General features: G+C 47.1%; 1 protein-coding gene across 3 annotated transcripts in view; it reads right to left on the bottom strand.

Annotated features, from left to right (window-relative positions):
* LARS2 (leucyl-tRNA synthetase 2, mitochondrial) overlaps positions 1 to 19,964 on the bottom strand; it is a 123,524-nt gene that overhangs the window by 26,268 nt on the left and 77,292 nt on the right. For all 3 annotated transcript variants that reach the window (XM_015591742.2, XM_006914855.3, XM_015591743.2), the window contains 5 exons: positions 15,770 to 15,874; positions 13,101 to 13,216; positions 11,428 to 11,711; positions 7,315 to 7,413; positions 4,452 to 4,589 (listed from right to left, as the gene is read on the bottom strand). In XM_015591742.2, coding sequence (XP_015447228.1) covers positions 4,452 to 4,589; positions 7,315 to 7,413; positions 11,428 to 11,711; positions 13,101 to 13,216; positions 15,770 to 15,874 — 742 coding nt within the window. The remainder of the gene's footprint in view (positions 1 to 4,451; positions 4,590 to 7,314; positions 7,414 to 11,427; positions 11,712 to 13,100; positions 13,217 to 15,769; positions 15,875 to 19,964) is intronic.

Raw genomic sequence — 19,964 nt, 5'->3', positions numbered from 1 at the left:
TGATATTTGAAAAAAACCAGAATTACAGAGTGAAAACGGGCTCGGAGGTGATTGAATCTCTGAGTTATGAGGCCACTGACTACCAAGGGGGTTCGGTTTCTTGTCCAGATGCTAATGAGGGCCTGACTCAGCATGGGACACAGGTCTTTGGGCTCCCAGTCTGGAGCTACTACTTGTGACAGTGGCCAAGGCGCTGAGAGAGGAAAACGAAAGTGGCCAGCAGAAGTCTCAAATACCCTCTGAAATGACAACGCTCCTCCAGAGGGACACACGAAATTCTGACTTATCCACAGTTCTTGGGGGGGTGGGGGAGCCAATAAATAAAGAGAACGAAACATGTGCTTGACAGGTCTCCATGTTTCCTCCTCGGCCAGCTTGGTAAAGTTGTTCTTAGGTTTTCAAAAATTCTAACGGGAGCATTCTGAATTACTCGTCACATAAGTGGGTGCTTTTCGTTTCGTTGGTGGCTGATGGGTTCACCAGAATGCCTCTGATACAGAGGTGACGCTCGGAGATAGTTTCAGGGGCTGTTGTTGCTCTGACGTGATTTAAGAATGTGATTTAAGAAGACTGATCCTGACGACTGTGCTGAGAGACAGAGATAAGATGGCTTTCAGCTCCTCCTTCAAAAAGGCCAGACTTCTGAGTAGTTAAAATAAATCTCTCGCTTTTCAGCGGAGTTGGGAGGGCACAGAACAGAATCTTATCATCTTGTAAAGAATTTTTAAAAACTCTAAATACTGCATAGATATATTTCAATTAATACCACACAGCTGTCCCTCAAAGTTGATGGCAAAGCAAATCCCACGTGTGCCTGGGAACTTTACAAATTAGAAATTCATCTGAACAGAAACAAAGCCATTCCTGAAACCGTATTTTAAAATTATATCAGAATGCCGCAAACCTTTTTACTCCTCAAATATAGTTTTAAACCACTGTAAAGAAGTCATAAAAAGTAGCCAGGCCCTGTCCTATTCCTTGAAATGGTTAGCCATTGAATAATTCACTGCTTTACTCGTTACTTCTACAAATAATTGTCCAGAAGCCGGAGAAGCATGCCCCACTGTTAAGGAGCCAGAAATCACGTACATGAGAGGAAACTATCTCTCATGTTGTATTTGGTCTTTGAACTTAACCTCTATGCAATTCTCCCCTATCCCAAGGAGAACCTTTCCTTTGAAGAACATAAACTTTTATCTGTTTATATCAAGAGGTTAAACTTAATTTATTTGAACAGATATTCACTGGACTGTGACAGTATGGAACACGATTTCCATCCTCAGGGGGGTACTCTTTAACTAGCAAGGTAAAGAGGTTTGCATAGAGAAGAAATGCAAGGCAGACTCGCACATTCTATGACCCAGGGCACAAATATTTTAACTAATTTATTACCTGAGGATTATTGTTGTTAATGTGTTTAGTGTCCTGAGGCAGACCAGTTTATTTTTATACATGACGCTCTCTGGGACTAATGAACAGAAAATTATTTTAAGTACTTAATTTACATTCTAAATTAGCTTTTGGTACAGTAGATTTTTAATCCGTGTGTGCCTTCACGAAGTGAGGAAGCTTTCAATGTGCTGCTTTTTAAGGAAACTGGATTTTAGTCTGCATCACAGAGGTTTAAAAGGTAATGTTTTTTACCTATCAAAAAATTCAAGACACAAATCCTTTGACCCACATTCCCCAGTGTTAGGACTCAAACCTACAGATATGATCCCAAATACCTGCCAAGAATAGAGAGAGAATCACTGGACTTTTTTTTTTTTTGTGGGGGTAATAGCAATTTGAAAAATAGGTGACTGCTTAAATAAATTATAGCATATCCATATGATGAAATACTATACATAAATAAAAATAGAAGATTTGCATGTGCTGCTGTAGAAAGAGCACCAAAATACATTAATAAATCAAAAAAGCAAAAGATATATATGTAATATAGGTAACATGTTAAAAATGAGTATAGTAATAGGAACATGGAGATATGCAAAATATTTATCTGAAGGAAATCAAAGTTGCAGGCTGAGGGGAAGAATAAAGGGTGGGATGTGGGGAGGGAGATTCAACCTTCCCTTTCTTGCAGCTAAAAAGTTTAATCTTAGACATGCATTACTTTATTATTATTATTATTGTTGTTGTTGTTGTCGTTAATGGGTTATCTGGGCAGGGAGAGAATCAGTTTTTCCCCCCTTTTTCTTCTCTGCAATTAAAAATTATTCTAAAGAATCTTGTATTAAAAAAAACACCCACACAAAACATAACAACTAAAAAAAAATCCCAGGAATTACGCTACTGATAAAAAACAAGTGATAAGGCCAGACAAGACATAAAAAATTGTTTTAAATGTGTCATTGAGTTGGCAAACTCTAAGAAACGAGGTTGCAATAAATGTATTTTTAGACGAGTAAGAATGAATTAGATGGACCTTAACTACGGAACATAAGAGATATTCTAAAGTGCATGTTTCGGATAAAAGGGAAATCATTTCAGATGTCAAGGTCAGAGATGCAAAAATGAAGAGTGAAGAAAGATCAGCAGATGTGCAGATTGAGTGCGATTCCAATTAAATCCCCCAGCAGATACTTCTGTGGACTCTGACGAGCGGAACCCGAAATTTACATGGAAAAACAAAGGTCCAACCACAGGCCGAGAGTTCTTTTTCTCTCCTAGAGAGAAAAGACGTCTCTTACGGCATAGTAAGACTTTTAAAATTAAAATAACAAAGCCGGTAAATAACTAGCACAGCTAAAAGCAAAGAGACCAACGAACAGAATAAAGACCCCACAAATAGGCCTTTGCACACATATGAAAACTTGATTTATGACGGGAGAGGGCACTGCAGATCAGTGGGGAAATGGAGGGAATGTTCCATTAACGGTACTGAGACACTATCAGCAATAAAATGTTATTAAAATTTACTACATTAAGTTTAATTTCTGTTCATCCCATGACATCATAAAAATAAGATAAGCTAAGAACTGGGAAAAAATACTTGCAATACATATTGCTGAAAAATCACTGGCATCCGGAAGAATTCCTATAATCCACAACGGATGACCCGGAAGAAATAAGGGCAGTGGACACAAACAGGGATATAATGGAAGAGGAAACACGGAGGTCCACAGATACATTAGAAACACGCTAGACTTCATAAGTAAACGGTAGCTTTAAATTAAAATTTAACACACAAGTGATCCGTCATAAAACCACCACTTTGAAACATTTTTAAAGCTGGAGAATACTAAATGTTGTAATGATGAAGATATAGAGAGAGTGATGTGGGCCCTCATCTCTGCTGGTGGGAGCGTAGGTTTATAGAAACAGCTGGAAAACAGTTAGGGGTTCCTTAGTAAAGCTGAATGGAGGCAAACCCCACGATGCAGCAATTCTACTCTTAGACGCGCACCCTGCAGAAATGCTGACGCGTGCGTGTCAGGAAACGTACAGGAATGCGCACAACAGTTTGGTTCATAATTGTGCAAAACAGCCCAACGGCCGCTGGTGGCGGGATGGACACATAAACTGAGTTCTGTATCAGAACTCCATTCCAAACCACGGAACACCAGACAGCCGTGAGGCAGGAATGAAACGTAACTCCACGCAGCAACATGGACGAGTTCCAGACAACGCTGAGTGAGGAAGGCAAGACAGACGACGTGAAATGTGATTCTAAAAGTTCAAACACAGGGAAACGAAGCGATACCTATAATTGAAAAATATATACAAAGGTGCAACATATGTAAAGAGAAGCAAGAGAATGAATAGTTGAAGATTCGGGATGGGATTAGCTGGGGGATGACAGGGCTGGACAGGGCACCCTGGGGACTGTGAGGGGCCTGTAATACCCCATTTCTTAGGCTGAGAATGGGGTGCATGGATGTTCGTTTTATTCTTTGAATTGTATAATACATTAAACACATCTTTTATATATATGATGTACTTCACGGGGAGAAAGCATACATGCATGACTTTCTGAACATAATGGGGAACAGATTATAGGCTGACAGGAAAAGACTTTATCAGTAGGTTTACATTACATACTCTAATCAGAGTAATCTTTCGAGGCAGGATTCAGTGTGGCTTAGAAACAGAGCTTACAAAGAGGGACCAGAAGATAAACGTGACCTCACGTGAGAAACTATAAAAAGCCGTATAACATTATGAACTGCTCTTCTCTTCCTCACAAGTAAAAACCTCGATTACTTTAACTCGGTTAAATGAAGAGCTGAATGCAAGGTTTTATGCGAGCATACACCTCACCCTGCTAAAACTGACCGAGCAACAGAAACGCACTTCGTGTGGTTAAGGCTGACAGTGACCTCTAAAGGATACAAGGAAGTTAGACTTCTTCTGCGACACCACCTTTACCTGGCTTCACAAGGACGGGCATCTGCTTTGAGTTGCTGTTCATGGTACTGAATTCTTTCATAAAGCCATATGTAAATACTCACCTGTGTTTGACCATTTTTTGCTCATGGCAAAAATGGCTCAAGAACCTCGCGTAGAACAGGTGCATGACAGCATGTTCTTTCCCCCCGACGTAGAGGTCCACAGGCATCCAGTAGTCTGCCAAGGCCGGGTGGAAAGGGCTGAAAGGAGGAGGAATGGTCGGTCATTTTTTGAAAATCTGCTTTGCTACGATTGCATGAATTAGACGGTAATTTGCACATGCTCTGAAATAAATTAAGTCAGAGAAAAACTGTTTTTCTTTTTAAACTGTAATAATAGAAAAGCTTATGTAACAAAGGAGAAAAATGTCAGATCGATGTTAATTTATAAAATTTGTAAAAACTTGTTTCGGAAGCCGTAACTGGCATATTTTAACAAATGCTATTTTCACATAAAATGAGAACAAGAGGAAAACATACCAGCAGAAAAGGTATTTCTGCACAATGCATATTTGAATGTCTAGGTTTATTTTACTTTTTATGATAGAGAAATCGAGATTTTTAAGTTCTTACCAATAGGGGGCAATGTGGCATTTACGATGGGCCCTATCATGTAGACACTAAATGTTCGTTTTAAAACAGAAATCCAATCTTATTTTCAAAGTAGCCTTAAAACGCTGATAGCCAGCAAAAGCCTGTATGTGGCCTTGTGAACGCAACGAGCAAAGTCACGGTAAGTGTCATCACAGAGCCCAACGAAAAAGCGGCTCCCTCGTACTCCCCGGTCTTAATGGATCCTGGAGAGAAAGGGAAATGGCGCTTCGCTCTGTCTGCCGGCTAGGACTTGGGGGTACGCGTCTGTGAGTGTGCGGACAGGGGCGTGTGCTGGGGGAGGGGGGAGCAGTGCTAGCTGGGGACAGACTTCTTCATTCCCGAGGGAGCGCCCTCCCTGGAGACCATCCAAAGAAGTAAAACCTTTGCCTGTGGAGAATTTGTTCTCCATAATGTCAAATATTTATAAGTTCTCTTCCCCGCACTTCCAGGTCCCCCCCGCCCGGCTGCACCCCCTCCACCCTGCAGCACGGACGTGGCTGGCTCTGGCTCGGGCTGGAAGCCAGAGCCTGTCGCGGAGCAGGTGAGCCCGGCCCGCCGCCCCGCGTCAGCATCCTACTGCAGCGTGCTCTCGTCTCGTCACTATGCCGGAATTCTCGTAAAATTAAAAAAAAAAAAATTTTTTTTTCTTTGTGAAGAATGTTTCCCTAGAGAAATCCAACTGCTAATCCAGGTGACAGGAAAGAAAGGAAAATAAAAGATGGCACTCGGCCCCCAAACAGGTTTGGGACAAACTAAGGGGTGAGCTGCTGAACGGCGCTGCGGCTCGGCTCCGCCAGCCACCCCGGAACCACCCGGCGCCAACGCAAGCCGGGGCTGCGAGGGGACCGGTGTGGGCTGCGAGGGGACCGGTGTGCCGCCTGGTGTTCCCCCAGTGGGGCCGTGGGGGCCTCGGGGTGTCTCTCTCACCAGCGGAGGGTCCCCTTGCAGCTATTTAGGGTCCCTGTCATCCACGAGAAGCTCTTCCTTTGAACATTCTGAGAGGTCAAGAGCCTGAGTCCGCTCGCATCCTAAGCCAGTGGCTACTAAGTAAACAGAAGGCATCCGTCTAGCCCTTCTAGAAGGAAGACCCGGAAGCAGGGCCCCTGTGGGTTAGCTGGGGAGACCCTGCCACACAGTTGCCTCGCACCCCTTCTGCTTTTGCTGGCTACTGTTTACTCAAGATCCTACTCAAATGGCCCGAACTCAAAGGACAGAATCGCGACACCATTAAGGCGGGATTCGGGGTGGGCAGGGGCACCCACCTCCCTGGGAACACATTACTTTACAACCGACAAAGAAGAAAAGGGAATTTTTATACAGGGACCGCGGCGCTGCAGAAGGCTGGTCTCCCGTGGACGAGAGCATGCTGGCAGGCCCGCTGGGGCACGCGGTGTGGTTTATCCCGTGCCCTGCGACAGTTTTCTTTAGTTCTCATCTTCTCTTTACCTATCTACCTACTTTTTTTTTTCCTTATTTATCTTTTTTTTTGGTCAAAGAGACACAGGCACATAGCTGAAAAATGAGAAAGCAATGGAAGGTTTATGATGCGGAACAGTGGTCTCTGGCCTATCCCTTCACTAACCCCTCCGGCCCCCTGGTCTACCTCTTAGCCGCTTTTAATTCTTTCAGCTGTTTCTTCTGGCAGTTATTAAAAAATAGGTGTACACCCTCTGTCGATGTATCGATTTTAGAAATGACATGTTGACTGTACGGGATAAGGGGGTGCTGCTCAGCTCTGCCCTTCCCGCATAGCTACATCGCTGTTTTCAGACCTTTACAGTCGTACACACGCAGCTCGACGTGGGCCAAGGAGCATCACTACAGTACTTTCTTCCTTTTGTTTTTGATTTTTCTTGTACTTGGGATTCCCTTAGCTGTGAAGAATCTAAGTTAGTAACCTACATGCTCCCTTTACGGGGAGCTGTTTCAAGGAGTACGATCGACCGACATCTGCCAGCCGTTGGTCTTTAAATCCACCCAGTGTCCATGCCAACCACGCCATCCCATGGGGCGCGGACCAGAGCAGAGGCATTTCGGCCCGACTCAGCACTCTCCAGTGGACAAGCTTTGCCCGGGGCCTCCTGTCGGCCTGGCTGAGACTTTCTCAGAGCTGTACTGCGGTCCCAGGCTCTTCCTACCCGATCCTCCATCCTTCCCGCTCTCCCTTCACAGGTGTCAGACCTGCATCATCCCCTCCCACCCCTGCTCCCTCGCTCTCTGTTCTCCACAGGCCTTTCCCCCAGTAAATCTCTGCGCATCTAATTCCACCATGGTGTTTGCTTCTTGCAAGACGCCGACTGACACGTGCTCAAAGAACTCAGCAGGGCTCTACCTGTGGGTGTTCTGAGGGTCGGTGTATCTGAAGTAGTACCAAGCCGAATCCACGAAGGTATCCATCGTGTCTGTCTCCCTCCTGGCTGCTCCCTTGCATCTAAGAAATAAATGAAATTCATCAATTGGTTTCTCTTTAAATATTAATGCAGTTTTCTACCAGCTTTTGAGAAAGCTACAGCAATTGGCGTGAATTTAAAATGTCACAAGAACAATGCCACATCATACAAAGACAATGCAGAGAAAGCTCTCTTGTTGTATCAGACTGTACGTGATGTTTTAAAGAAATTTACAAAATAAAAGTTTCAGTCTTCAGTAATTAAAAGCCTTATTTTCTACTTCTCTGCATTTAACCTGGTAGAAGATCCAGCAAGAACAGGGCCAATGCCTATTTTATGATGCTGAAGAGGCAAAACCGATTTATGAAGAGAAGCTGAAACCCAAACGTAGTGAAAAGTTGCTCTGAAAAATGAACTTGAGTTTCCTTTTCATCTCTACTCTAGGGCGAGGGGGTCCACTAGGGTGACCTAGGAAGGTAAATCGCCTTGGAGGCCCAAAGGTGGTGGCGTGCTGGAGTCGACTCAAATCAGCTGTGACAAGTGGTGTCAACCTGGCAGGCCTCGGCGGGGGTGTATATGCCACAGAAAACACTACCACTCCGAAGCCCCCTCCGGAGAGCTGGTCAGTGCACACGTACAACACGCCGCTGCCCACGCACAGGTTCCTAACGGGGGAAAAGCAAGGCAGACAGACTTGCCGCTCAGGAAAGCGAGTGCACACGTACAACACGCCGCTGCCCACGCACAGCTTCCTAACGGGGCAGACAGACTTGCCGCTCAGGAAAGCAAATGCGGGAGGTTGTTGGTGTGCGAGGGGCGGAAATGAGAGGCGATCCTCACTCCGGGGCCTGAGACGCCTGGGGAGCACGAAGCTTCTGCAGGGGCCTGACCGCAGAACCAATTGTGAAGCAGATGCCTAGGGTGGTGGGCCTGCGGGGCTGAGAGAGCCTGGCGCCCAAAGCCACACCTTCTAGGAACCCACGAGAGAGGGCCCTTAGTCAAGAACCCACGAGAGGGGGCCCTTAGTCGAGGAGGGGGCTCAGCTCCCGTGAGGGGCCCTCAGGGCCTGGGTCAGCAGCAGATGGGTCGAGTCAGCTATCAGCAGGGACCCTTTGTGGCATTGAGAAGCCACGGTGGAACACAGCTGAGACTCGGGGCTCTTCCTTCTGAGGCACGGAAGTGGGACCAACCACCCCCGAGGCTACCTTCTTGGCAGCATGACTCCTTGGGGTTCTTGGAGGACAAGGAGGGGCATGAGGAGCCCCAAGAGGAAGTGATGAATCTTCTGCTAGTTTAGCTTGCAAGGACTTGAGTCTGTTTTTGAATTTTTAAATAAAAGAAGGGTTGCATTCGTATCTTGCATCTGTGAAGCAGTCCATACCAGCTTTAGAAATGTCACCAAAAGAAACAGGCTCTCCCCTCCTCCCACTTATTAAACAGATGTGGCAGAGCAGAGAGATGGGAGCCCCAGATCTGGGGGGGCTCTGAGACTCTTGGGGTCCTCTTGCATTTTAGTCAGGGGGCTCCTCCTAAAACAGTGTGGTCCCTGGGAGTAGGAGCTTTTCGGCCCCAGGGGCCTCCTGCTTGGGATCGCCTGGTGCTGCTCTGAGACACTGGTCTCAACAATACACCCCTAAACTAAAGCCAGGTCTTTCTATTTGGGGAGAAATCAACTAGAACGCAGATACTATTTGGGGAAACAATGGGAAGATAAAGGTTATTTCTTCTCCTTACCATCAGCGTACCCTTACGAGTCAGGAAGAAAATGCAGGACTCAGTTGAGGAAAGGCTAACACCTGCCATGCTGATCTTTTTCACAGTCACGTTCCTTGGGGTTCTTGGAGGACAAGGAGGGGCATGAGGAGCCCCAAGAGGAAGTGATGAATCTTCTGCTAGTTTAGCTTGCAAGGACTTGAGTCGGTTTTTGAATTTTTAAATAAAAGAAGGGTTGCATTCGTATCTTGCATCTGTGAAGCAGTCCGTACTGGCTTTAGAAATGTCACCAAAAGAAACGGGCTCTCCCTCCTCCCACTTATTAAACAGACGTGGCTGAGCAGAGAGATGGGAGCCCCAGATCTGGGGGGGCTCTGAGACTCTTGGGGTCCTCCTGCATTTTAGTCAGGGGGCTCCCCCTGGGAACAGTGTGGCCCCTGGGAGTAGGAGCTTTTCGGCCCCAGGGGACTCCTGCTTGGGATCGCCTGGTGCTGCTCTGAGACACCGGTCTCAACGATACGCCCCTAAACTAAAGCCAGGTCTTTCTGTTTGGGGGAGCAATCAACTAGGACGCAGATACTATTGGGGGAAATAATGGGAAGATAAAGGTTATTTCTTCTCCTTACCATCAGCGTACCCTTACGAGTCAGGAAGAAAATGCAGGACTCAGTTGAGGAAAGGCTAACACCTGCCATAACACCTGCCGTGCTGATCTTTTTCACAGTCACGTTGGACTTGAAGACAACGAGCACATTCTACTGCTGACACGGAAGACGCGAGATGGTAAGTGGGAGGGACAGATGGCGGTGATGGTGACGTTGCTATCGTTATTAGCTCCGACGGCAATAATACTATAAGACTGGGGACAGGCACTGAGCCAAAGGCTTCGAGGGCATTATTATCCCGTTTAATCCCCGGTAACCCTGGGGATTGTGAGGTAGACGTGACTCACGTCCCCATTCTGCACATGAGGAACTAGGGTTCGGAGGTTAAGAAATCCGCCCCAGGTCTTGGAGCTGAAGAGTAAGGGATCCACATCTGCTGACTGTGCTGTCCACTGGGCCGCACGGACTCGGTGGCGCTCGGCCCGGTGCTCACTCCAACTGACCCGGGAGCGCTGACCAACGTCAAGTCCCGGGCCCCGCCCCCAGGAGTCTGTGGCCAGGCTGGGAATCCATAACCCATGAGCGCTGGACACTACCACTGTCCCCAGCAGGAAAGCCCTGTCACCGTCACCGCTCACGAACCAAGAGGGTGCGCTGTGTCCCTCTTGGACGCCACGTTTCTCCCTCAAAGTGGCCCGGAGCGTCCTACGTCCCCACCCACAAGCCCCGCCGCAAATCCCAAGGCTGCCTGTGCGAGGCTCGGGAGGGTTGCTGGAGAGTCCTCGGTCAGCTGGCGGTGACCCTTCCATTTGCTAGGTGACAGCTTGCTAGGTGCCACTGTGCGGGATGATCACGTGTGCTAACTTAGTCTTCTGAACGGCCCTTGGAGGGGATTATTTTAGTTCCTGGTAAGGGAATCAAAGCTCAGAGCAGTCAAATGACTTTCCCAAGGCCACACAGCTTGTTACCAGGCAAGGCCGGGACCTGAATCCATGATTGTCTGAATCCCCAGCCTGATACGTGGTCACCTAATTATCAACCTCGTAACTCAGCTCTGTACTGGCAGAGGACTAAATTATTGTAAATCATCCTCATCATGATCTATAAAGCAGGGGGAAAAATGGCTTTTCCATAGAAAGAAGAAAAAAAATACTGGAGCTGGGTATCGGTTATTTATTTGTGTAATCAGCTAGTATAGCTTCATAAAAATGACATTTGGGACGTGCCAATGAACATAATCCCGCTTCCAAAATGAGAAGAAAGAAAATACGGTACGCTTCAGTATATTAGAGAATGAACCCCCTGAGCACACGTGCTGTGGTAGCTTCTACTCTGCTACTTGTGATAAAAATCTCCATTTTTACCACAGTCGCTGCATGAGAAAACTATAAGGCAAAGAGGAGGAAGCATCTTCTCTCGTCTCCAAGAAGCTCTCTGGAACAGAAAATGGAAGACGGTGGCCTTTTCAGGAAGCTACGATAAAAACGTGTAGCTTTTCCATCAGTTGGATCGGATGCTTCTGGGAAAGATGTGACACGACACTGCTCTGACACCTGCCCAGAGAGCAGACGGCGCCCCTGGCAGGGGCTGGGCCCCAGACTCCAGCACCTTCTCGCAAAGGTCTCAAAAGACCCGTGGCATTCTTCCCGGCCTGGCGGGAGTCCGGGGAAAGGGAGCCGAGTTAGTGCCAGGCGGGAGGAGGGACGGGCACAGCTGGGAGACGTGGTGGTTCCTTACCTAGGGCAGGAGCAATTCACCCACTCCAGAGCCGAGGCCAGCGGGGAGCCTCCCTTGCCAGTGAAGGATGTGATGCTGGGCAAGGTCACGGGCAAGTCGTCCAGGGGCACAGGCACGGGGCCGCAGGCCGGGCAGTGGACCATGGGGATCGGCGTGCCCCAGTACCGCTGCCTCGAGATCAGCCAGTCCTTCAGTTTATCGCTCGTCACGTGCCCACCCACTCTGTTCCTCCGAGCTTTCTCAGTCACGGCTAGAAACGCATCCTGCCGGCTCAGACCTGTGAACTGAGACGGGAAGGACAGAGACCCCGGTTCGCCCCTCGTACGAACGAGCTAGCTCCCCCGCCGCCACCCCGGGCTGCGGAATTCAGGTTTGGCTCTGTGCAAGGCCTCGTCACGACTCCTGTGAGACCTACGTGCCTGTGCCTTCGTGGGCCCCTTCCTCCCTAAGAAAATATTAAAATTCTTTATTTTATGACTGTATTGAATAAAGACAAATACAGTTTTTGACCTTAAAAGTTCACTTTTTTCTTCCGATTTTAAAAGAACTTGAAATCTTCTACGGGGCTCCTTAAAAGCATTGTGCTCTAGGCACTGTGTCCACTGGGTCATCTAACGGGTCAAGCGGCCCTGCTTCTGGGGCTCTCCTGAGTCCTGCCTCCAGAGGTGACCAAACATTAGCATTCAGCTACCAGTAAAGAGCTGCGTGATGTGTGTTTGTAACGACTACTCCTCTGTCGGGGAGAAAATATCCGGAAAAGAATAATTTGATATTACCCAAAAGCAGAAAGAATTCGGTCGAGTAGGGGAACGAACTGGGGCCACAGCCTGCAGAACCAGAACGACTCTCTTTGCACTCAAATGCTCCCCGTGTATAGATGGCAGAACAGAGCAGAAAAGAGAAATTCTCTTTTTACCTTTTGCTTTTCAGAGAACGAGATTAACGGTAAGAACCAGGACCGGCGTGGCTTGCCAGCAACCGGGATCGTGGGTGGCCTGGAATCAGACCAGTGAACATGGACGGCACAGCTGCCCTGTGCCGGCTTATGCTGGGCACTGGGGGGGCCCAAAGATAAACCCGATCTGCCACCTGGCCTCTAGGGGCACGAGGCACAGGGATAAGAAAGTACAGTTACGCTTATCAAAAGCAGCCCTTTTCATTAAGGGCCTGAAGTGTCTTCCGAAGGACAGAGGCATCTACCAAAGAAGCACGTACACTCTGGGGGGTTTGGGGGGGCGGGGCCATCTTCCGTGTCCCTCACTCCTACCGCCACATGTCATTGTGGTAAGAATGCTCGTGAGATCTCTTAAAAGTCGATCGTCTCCATGAGCCACCGTTTTTACATTGCGGAAGCTCATGAATGGAAGTTTTTACTATGGATGGAAGGGGTCGTTATTCTCTGGCAGAAGGGTCCCCAGATGAAGCTCCGTGACTGTGATGACCACACTATTCTAGGACTGGGCTCGACTTAGAGTTGATAAACATCTAGATCTTGAAAAAGAATATTATTGGGTTTTCACAGATTGAGAGACAAGGCTGCAAGAGTGTGGGGAACTGTGAAATGGCAGGTTGTAATTTGTAATTTGCAGCTACAGGAACATGTCTCATCAGACTCACATCAAAGGTCATGGATTTGGAAGTAAGTGCTTGGGCCCAGGCCACAGGGCACCAACCTCAGCAGAGCCGCTCAGCCTCTCCGTGCCGTCTGGCGAGGTTTCAATGACTTCAGAGTAGGATAGGCCCAGGGTTTGTGCTACGAGGGTGTCCTCTGCGCTGGTGCAGGGAATTCCTGTTGAGAGAGGAAGAAACACAAAACGTCTCCTTTGCAAAAGCCCGGATCGCGAACTGATTGACAGCGCTGACACTCAGCCGTGGCTTCTTACAGGAGACTCTGTCTTTGTTAGTTAGAGACGTTATACAAGCACCTCGCGATCACTCGGGGAAACCCACCACCCTAACACCACCAGTTTATCGCATCGGTGTTACTTCGTTTAGGGCTTTTTCCTTGGCTTCGTTGCTTTTTAAAAACAGTTGTGATTCTAAACTACACGATTTGGAGTTGCTTTTTATCACTGAAAGAGCAAATCACCAGCATCTGGGGAAGCTCCTTCTTTGAACTCCTCCGGCGACAGAGGACGGTGACGTTTCCCCCCGAGACTCAGGGCTGACGCCTCCATTATTTCATAGCGCCCTGGAAGAACCCACACGGGTGGGAAGGCGAAGGCTGGCCGCTGTGTTCCTCCACGCTGCGCTTTGTTCCCAGGGGCAACGGTACGCTCTGCACAGACATTTATTTTTCAACCCACACATGCCCTTGAGGAGGTGGGGGGTGGAGCATGAGTAAATCACGCACCCAGAGGGCCCAGGCCTGCCGTTTCGGCTTCCGCCGGCCATACAAACCGGGCTTTCAGTTGTTGGTTGCGTAAGGCAGGCTTTCTCCTTGGCATTATTAACATTCTGGACTCTTCTTTTCAGTGTGTGTGTCGGGGGCGATACTCTGTGCATCGTAGGATGCTGAGCTGCATCCCTGGTCTCTACCCACAGCACTTCCCTGGTTGTGACGGACAGAAAGGTCTCTAAAATTGCCAGCTGCCCCCTGGTGGCCACATCGCCCCTGGGCGGGCACTCCTGCTGCAGGGCCAACTGTGGAAACTGCTGCCACCCTCGTGGCCCCGACACGTCTCGTGGCAACTGAGAGAGACAAAACTAAGCGTGATGGACAAGATGTTTCAGTCAAATTTCCGTGAACAGCCCCTCTGGAACACGGCCCTAAAAGGCTGATTTAACGTTCGGGAGACGCGCTCTAAAGCTCCGCGGGATGACGGAAGGTTCGGTGCTGTTCCAGCTGAGGTTATTGACAGAAAGCACCTAATGAAGCAGAGAAACGTTCACAGTGGACTTGAAGATTGCTGATGGATGAGGACAAACAGCCAGCGATAAATATTACCGAAAAGTGTTCACCGTTGAGAAGGAGAAAGAGCCATTTATACATTCCAAGGGTGGACGGCTCGTCGTAACGAGGAGTAATATTCAAACGCAGACACTGTGACCCAGAACTGATCTGACCACAGAAAGAACGCTCTGGGTCGCGGTGCTGGTCACCCGGGGCTCAGGGGGATGTCAGCCGTGTGTCACGTGTGGCTGTGAAGAGCAAACACACCGCCTGACCTTTGTTTATTCCTGTTTTCTGTTCTCCTTGGGGGGTGGGGGGGGGCCGGGAGGCAATAACTGGGAAGACGTTAATTATGTAACTGTGGGACATCAGGACAACGGGAAAAATGATTTGCCATGCACACTTGAAAAATCAACATTTCTTCCCTTCAGAACTCTCAATATTGTGTCAGTACTCTGACTCAAAATACTAAAAGAAAAAAAACACACATCAACGAGAGCTTCCTTTCCTGTTTATCTTGGCCAGCTGTATTAATGAATTCTACTAATTAAAAATGCACAAGAGTAGTAGAAGGAATTATTTGCTTTAAGCAACACCCTTTCTAGGTTTAAATTGCCAGAAGAGAATGACTCGACCGGCTTAATATATTTTTCTGTGTTGGTGTTTCTTCAAATCACTTTGTCAAAAACAGATCTGAGAATTGTAAGGGAAAACATGATCTTGATAAGCAACGCTATTTCTCATGGGTGCTAGAAGACGGAGCGTGGAAATAACTTTCTCTGCAGGGCGCTGGTACTTTAAAGACAGGCCGGAATCTACAGCAGGAACGCTGAAGAGAGAGGTGGGGCCCGCCCCGAGGGCAGAGGACGTGGCTGTCTTCCTTCGGCTGTCATCCCTGGGTTCGGCCCCAGACTTCCTGTTAGGTGACAATCGCTCAGAACTCTCACGAATGAGTAACGCCGCCAAGGGTATCCGACGTACAGTTCTAAATACGCCTTCAGTTCTACTGCTGTTTCACGATCCTTTTCTTGAATAGCTCAAGTTCACCTCCTCCGCAGAGTCTTCACCAACAGCCCGGCCTACATGGATCATCTGAGCGCCGAACCCCCATCTCAGCAGCTGCTGTTGGTTCTACGAGCTCTGAAACAGGGTTTTCAGCTGAGCTGTACCATTCTCCACATCAGAGGTACAAGCCTCACCAACTGGCTCTGCTGGCAAGATCCGCAGGCCAGACATCTTTTACTATTCTCAAAAAGCAATGAGCGAGGTGTGACATACTTCATGTTTTCAAAATGTAGATCTGAAATAAGAGACGATTAAACAAAGGGGCATTCATTTAAGATCGTGGCATCAGCATCATGGCACCTTTCACTTGACAGCAACGGGCTAGAATTCTGATTTTAAGCCCGCTAAATACATCTTCCTGATCGCGTTTTAAGAGCTACTCACCTATTTTTGAATCCAGAGAGCCCTCAAAGTCAGCTTTGGCCAAGATAATGACAGGAACCTCCTGCTGGGTGAGCATGTTCACAGCCCTCACGGGGGTGAGGCAATCTGAAAATGAGAAGAAAGAACTGTGGACGCCCGTCAGCTGGGGCCACCCGAATCTCAGAGGAGTCAGGTGAGAAAAATAAGCATTGGAACTTCTGTGTTTTGTGCTAATTGGTAAAGAATTTGTTCTTTGAAGGTATTAATAGATAATTCACACCAGTGGACAATCAAAAGATTAAACAAATACACAAAACCGTTCACCCATGTTAATCACGAAAAGAAATGAAAACAGCATTTTTACTTTCCAGATGGTGGAGAAAAAAGACATTCCCATGCCACTTCCCACCCCCCCCATTTCCTTTTGAAAAATACCTCAAAATACAGAAAAAGGAGCAACAAAGAAATTTATCCATGGTAAACCTAGGAGATTTCTGAAATTCCAAACAAAAGAAGGAGCACTGGATAATTGCAGAACAGAGACAGAGGGAAATCCTGGGGTGGCAGATGTGCAGCAGAGGCCTACAGCGTGACTGGGTCAGATCTGAGCAGGACAGAGGGCCCCAGGAAGCATCTTCAGGATAAAAAGGGGATCGATACATGATCTGACAAGTCGGAGTGTGTAGTAAACTGTACTGAGAGGAATTTTAAAGAGCTTCTAGGGGGCTGGGGGAAGACTTTGCCATAAATTCAAAGAACATGAAGCAAATGAAAAAAAAAAAAAAATGAGGACATCGCGAACTTCAGGAAAAATCGAAAGTTATGTGAAAAAGAGGAAAATGTAATCCCAGTCTACTTGGCTTAGTTGTGAACAATGTTTATGTGGTCATAATAAAATACTTAATTGGGAACTATCCAGTGTGTCATCTTAAAGGAAGCTTGTTAAAATGACCACGGCAGGGAGACAAGCCAGACCTACGTGAATCTTCACTAAAATATCTGTAGAACCAACTGGAAGCATGAAGACAGATAAAGTCCCAAAGGAATCAGAGAGGAGAGGACGAACTCAATTAGTGGGTTCGCTTGAGCTCGTTGTAACACGAGCATTTAATAAGTTATAATCTGTGAACTCTTAACTGTTTACGCTTGCCATGTTGTAAGACTTTACGTAATTATCTAAAATATGGGGTTTTACAAACCTCAAAGTTAAAATAAGCCTAGGAAATAGGATTTATTTTTCGAGGAGGTAAAGACAGGCTCCGTAGGCATCTACGCCGGGTCTGGTCTTCCTTCCCCTTGCGTGTGGGGAAGACAGACGCGATGGGGTACGGTGGGGACAGAGTGAAACGCAACCCACACGGGTCTCCGCAGCTGAGGTCCAGCCAGCACCCACGGGACCGCGGCTGGGGGGCACCTGCTGCCTGAGCGGCCTGAGGGCTGACACTTCTCAAAGTGGAGACCCATGTTTTTCTTTTTTAATTTAGTTTTTAGATTTATTTTTTTCAATTACAGCTGACAGCAAATATTCATTTATATTAGTTTCGGGTGTACAGCATAGTGGCGAGATGGATACATAATTTACAAAGCGATCCCCCTCCCGTAAGTCTAACACTCACCCAGCACTATACACAGTTATCACACGATATTATTGACTATATCCCGTGCTGTACTTTACATCCCCGTGACTAGTTCGTAACTGCCAATTTGTACTTCTTAATCCCTTCATTTTTTTTGCTTATTCCAGGTCATCTGAGCACAGAAGCTTTTCCCTCCACATGATGACTATTAACATGCGCTGAAGGGATGCTAGTAGAAACAGTTTATTTAAAGAACAATTACCTACAGGACTCTGTTCCTCACCCTTTCGTCCCACCCCCATGCTGATACTACAGAGAGAGGAGAAACAGAACAATGAGTCATTAATTAGTCAACGCTCTGGGGCTTCCAGAGAGATGAGGTTCCAGCTCTCCCATGTGTCAATAAAAATGGGGTTCTAAGTTACCCTGCAGGTGACCTCATTTACCCTTTTGGCAAAAAATCCATTGTGTAGACTACTAGTGACTCAGAGCTGAAATGCGTGGTCCCAAAGCCGCAGGGTTTGAATATTCTCATATTAGGAATGTCAGAAAAGACTCCAGGAAAAGCCCGAACCGCTTCTAGAAACTCTGACGCTGTTTCTCTCTTGATGCTTTTTATGGTTTTTCTAGTTCCTACGAGCCGGGCTTACATAACATGACGGAAGTCAGAGGCGGTCAGCTGAGAAAGCAGGCAACGTCGGAGGTTCCGGAACACTCGAATTCAACAACCCCACAGGGAAGGACCTTACTTTTTTGCTCTCTTAAAGGAATCTGGGCCAAATTATGGGACGCTGAGCAAAAAAGCGTGGATTTAGTCAATAACATCAGCCACCCAGTCGGCCAAGCCAGAAATCAGAATGTTGCCTCTGCCTTTGCCGCCGTCCAGAGAGTTTTCAGAGCTGTTCCGGCCCCTCCATCTGACGACCCCTGGTCTGCGGTTTACACCATCTCTCATCTTACCTAGTGGGGTGCACGGGTCCTCCTGCCCCCACCTCTGCCATTCTCGCCTGACCCTGTCCACATGTGTCACCGTCCTCCTCGGAGCCGGTCACAATTGTGTGATGCTATCACTTCTGCTTCAACGCTCAGCACCCTCAAAACCTGACGCATGAGGAAAAGCCGAGCCCCTTGTCTGATCTGAGCCAGCTGGTGATGGCGAGTGACAACGGTGATATAATGTTTAGGTTTAAAATGTAGCCTCGAAGGCCGAAGGAGGCATAAATCCATAGTCATATCGTAATTTCAATTCACCTTTTGGGAAAACTGCATTACATTCAAAGCAATTTGGTCTCACATGACTAATGCCATATGTCAAAACCTGGAGACTTGATGGGCAAATTAATCTAGAGACTTTTAATAAATTGACGGCTGCAAGAAGACTGTTTCCACTCTGAAAATGAGAACTGGAATATTCAGAGCCAAGTGTAATAGTCCACTTGGAATTATTTCGGAGATTATTAAAAAGAAGGGAGAAGGAAGCTAACAAGCCATTCGGTCCCAAAACGAAGCGGCGAGGCGGAGTCAGATGTGCCGACGCCCATGTGATCACGAAAACACTGTTCTCTGCATGTGCTGAAAGACTCTAATTTCTTACATATGAAAATGTTTTTAACTTATACAGTGCCTGTATGTCAGGAACGCCATTGTGTATAACTCATGGCTCATTAATCCCCTCTTACTATTACTTCATTCTAATTTATGTCCCCAAATTAACCATAAGAAAAAAAAATCTAAGGGCTAGATGTTTACATTTTTTAGTTTTTCATTTCTAAATATTCTTCAACCATCGCAGCCCTGAATCTCGAAATGCCCATGAGAGTAAAAAACTCTGAGTTTTCTCTTTAAACTAAACGATTGAAAAGAACCCAATATTTTGGAATAAGTAGGAAATAAAATGGAAATAGCTATGTTAGACTTTATAAGCACACACTCGGATTTTAACTCAGAAGAGTCTGTCTTTTGAGTCTGTACCTGGCCTTCTCTTGGCCAATATACAACAGCAAAAGAGATGAAACCAAGTTATATGCGTCTCGTGCCAGAGTGAATCACATATGCACCTGGCTCCCCTGTTACAACCTCGGGAAGGCATGACTGTGAAGGGCCACCTGTGTATCCCCAAGTGCTTAGCATGGAGCAGGCTCCCAGCAAGTGTCCACTGACTCGAACCCTGGCTTTCGTGCTGTAAGTGGACAATGGGAAGTCCTAAGCAGAGGTATGGTGGGATGACATCATCTAGCCTTCCATCCTGATGTCAGGAAATCCTTTGGTCTGGTTAGCTGAAGAACAGCACTTTTTAAAAAACAGCATCACCAACCAAAACATTTTCATGAGTTAAACAATTCAAATAGACGTCAATAATTCAGACTGTGTGTTTTGGGTTGAAGTTTATATTCTATGGAAAGAGAATGGGAGTGAGATTTTTAATAGAAATATTTACGTCTCTCTGGAGACCTCCTTCTAATCCACAGGGGACTTTCGCCCGTCCACGACCCACACCCCCTCCCTCGCAAAGGTCCTCTGAGTTCACTTCGGAGAGCTCCCCTTCTCATTGGTTCATCTCAGTGGTCTATCGGGAAAGGTACCTGGCCTTTCCTTAGCCAAGAAAAAGGCCAGGGGGCCAGAGTTATGCCAACCAGACA

This window comes from Pteropus alecto, unplaced genomic scaffold (assembly GCF_000325575.1).
Source record: "Pteropus alecto unplaced genomic scaffold, ASM32557v1 scaffold156, whole genome shotgun sequence".
NCBI lineage: Eukaryota > Metazoa > Chordata > Mammalia > Chiroptera > Pteropodidae > Pteropus > Pteropus alecto.
This window is presented reverse-complemented; position numbering and strand designations above follow the sequence as displayed.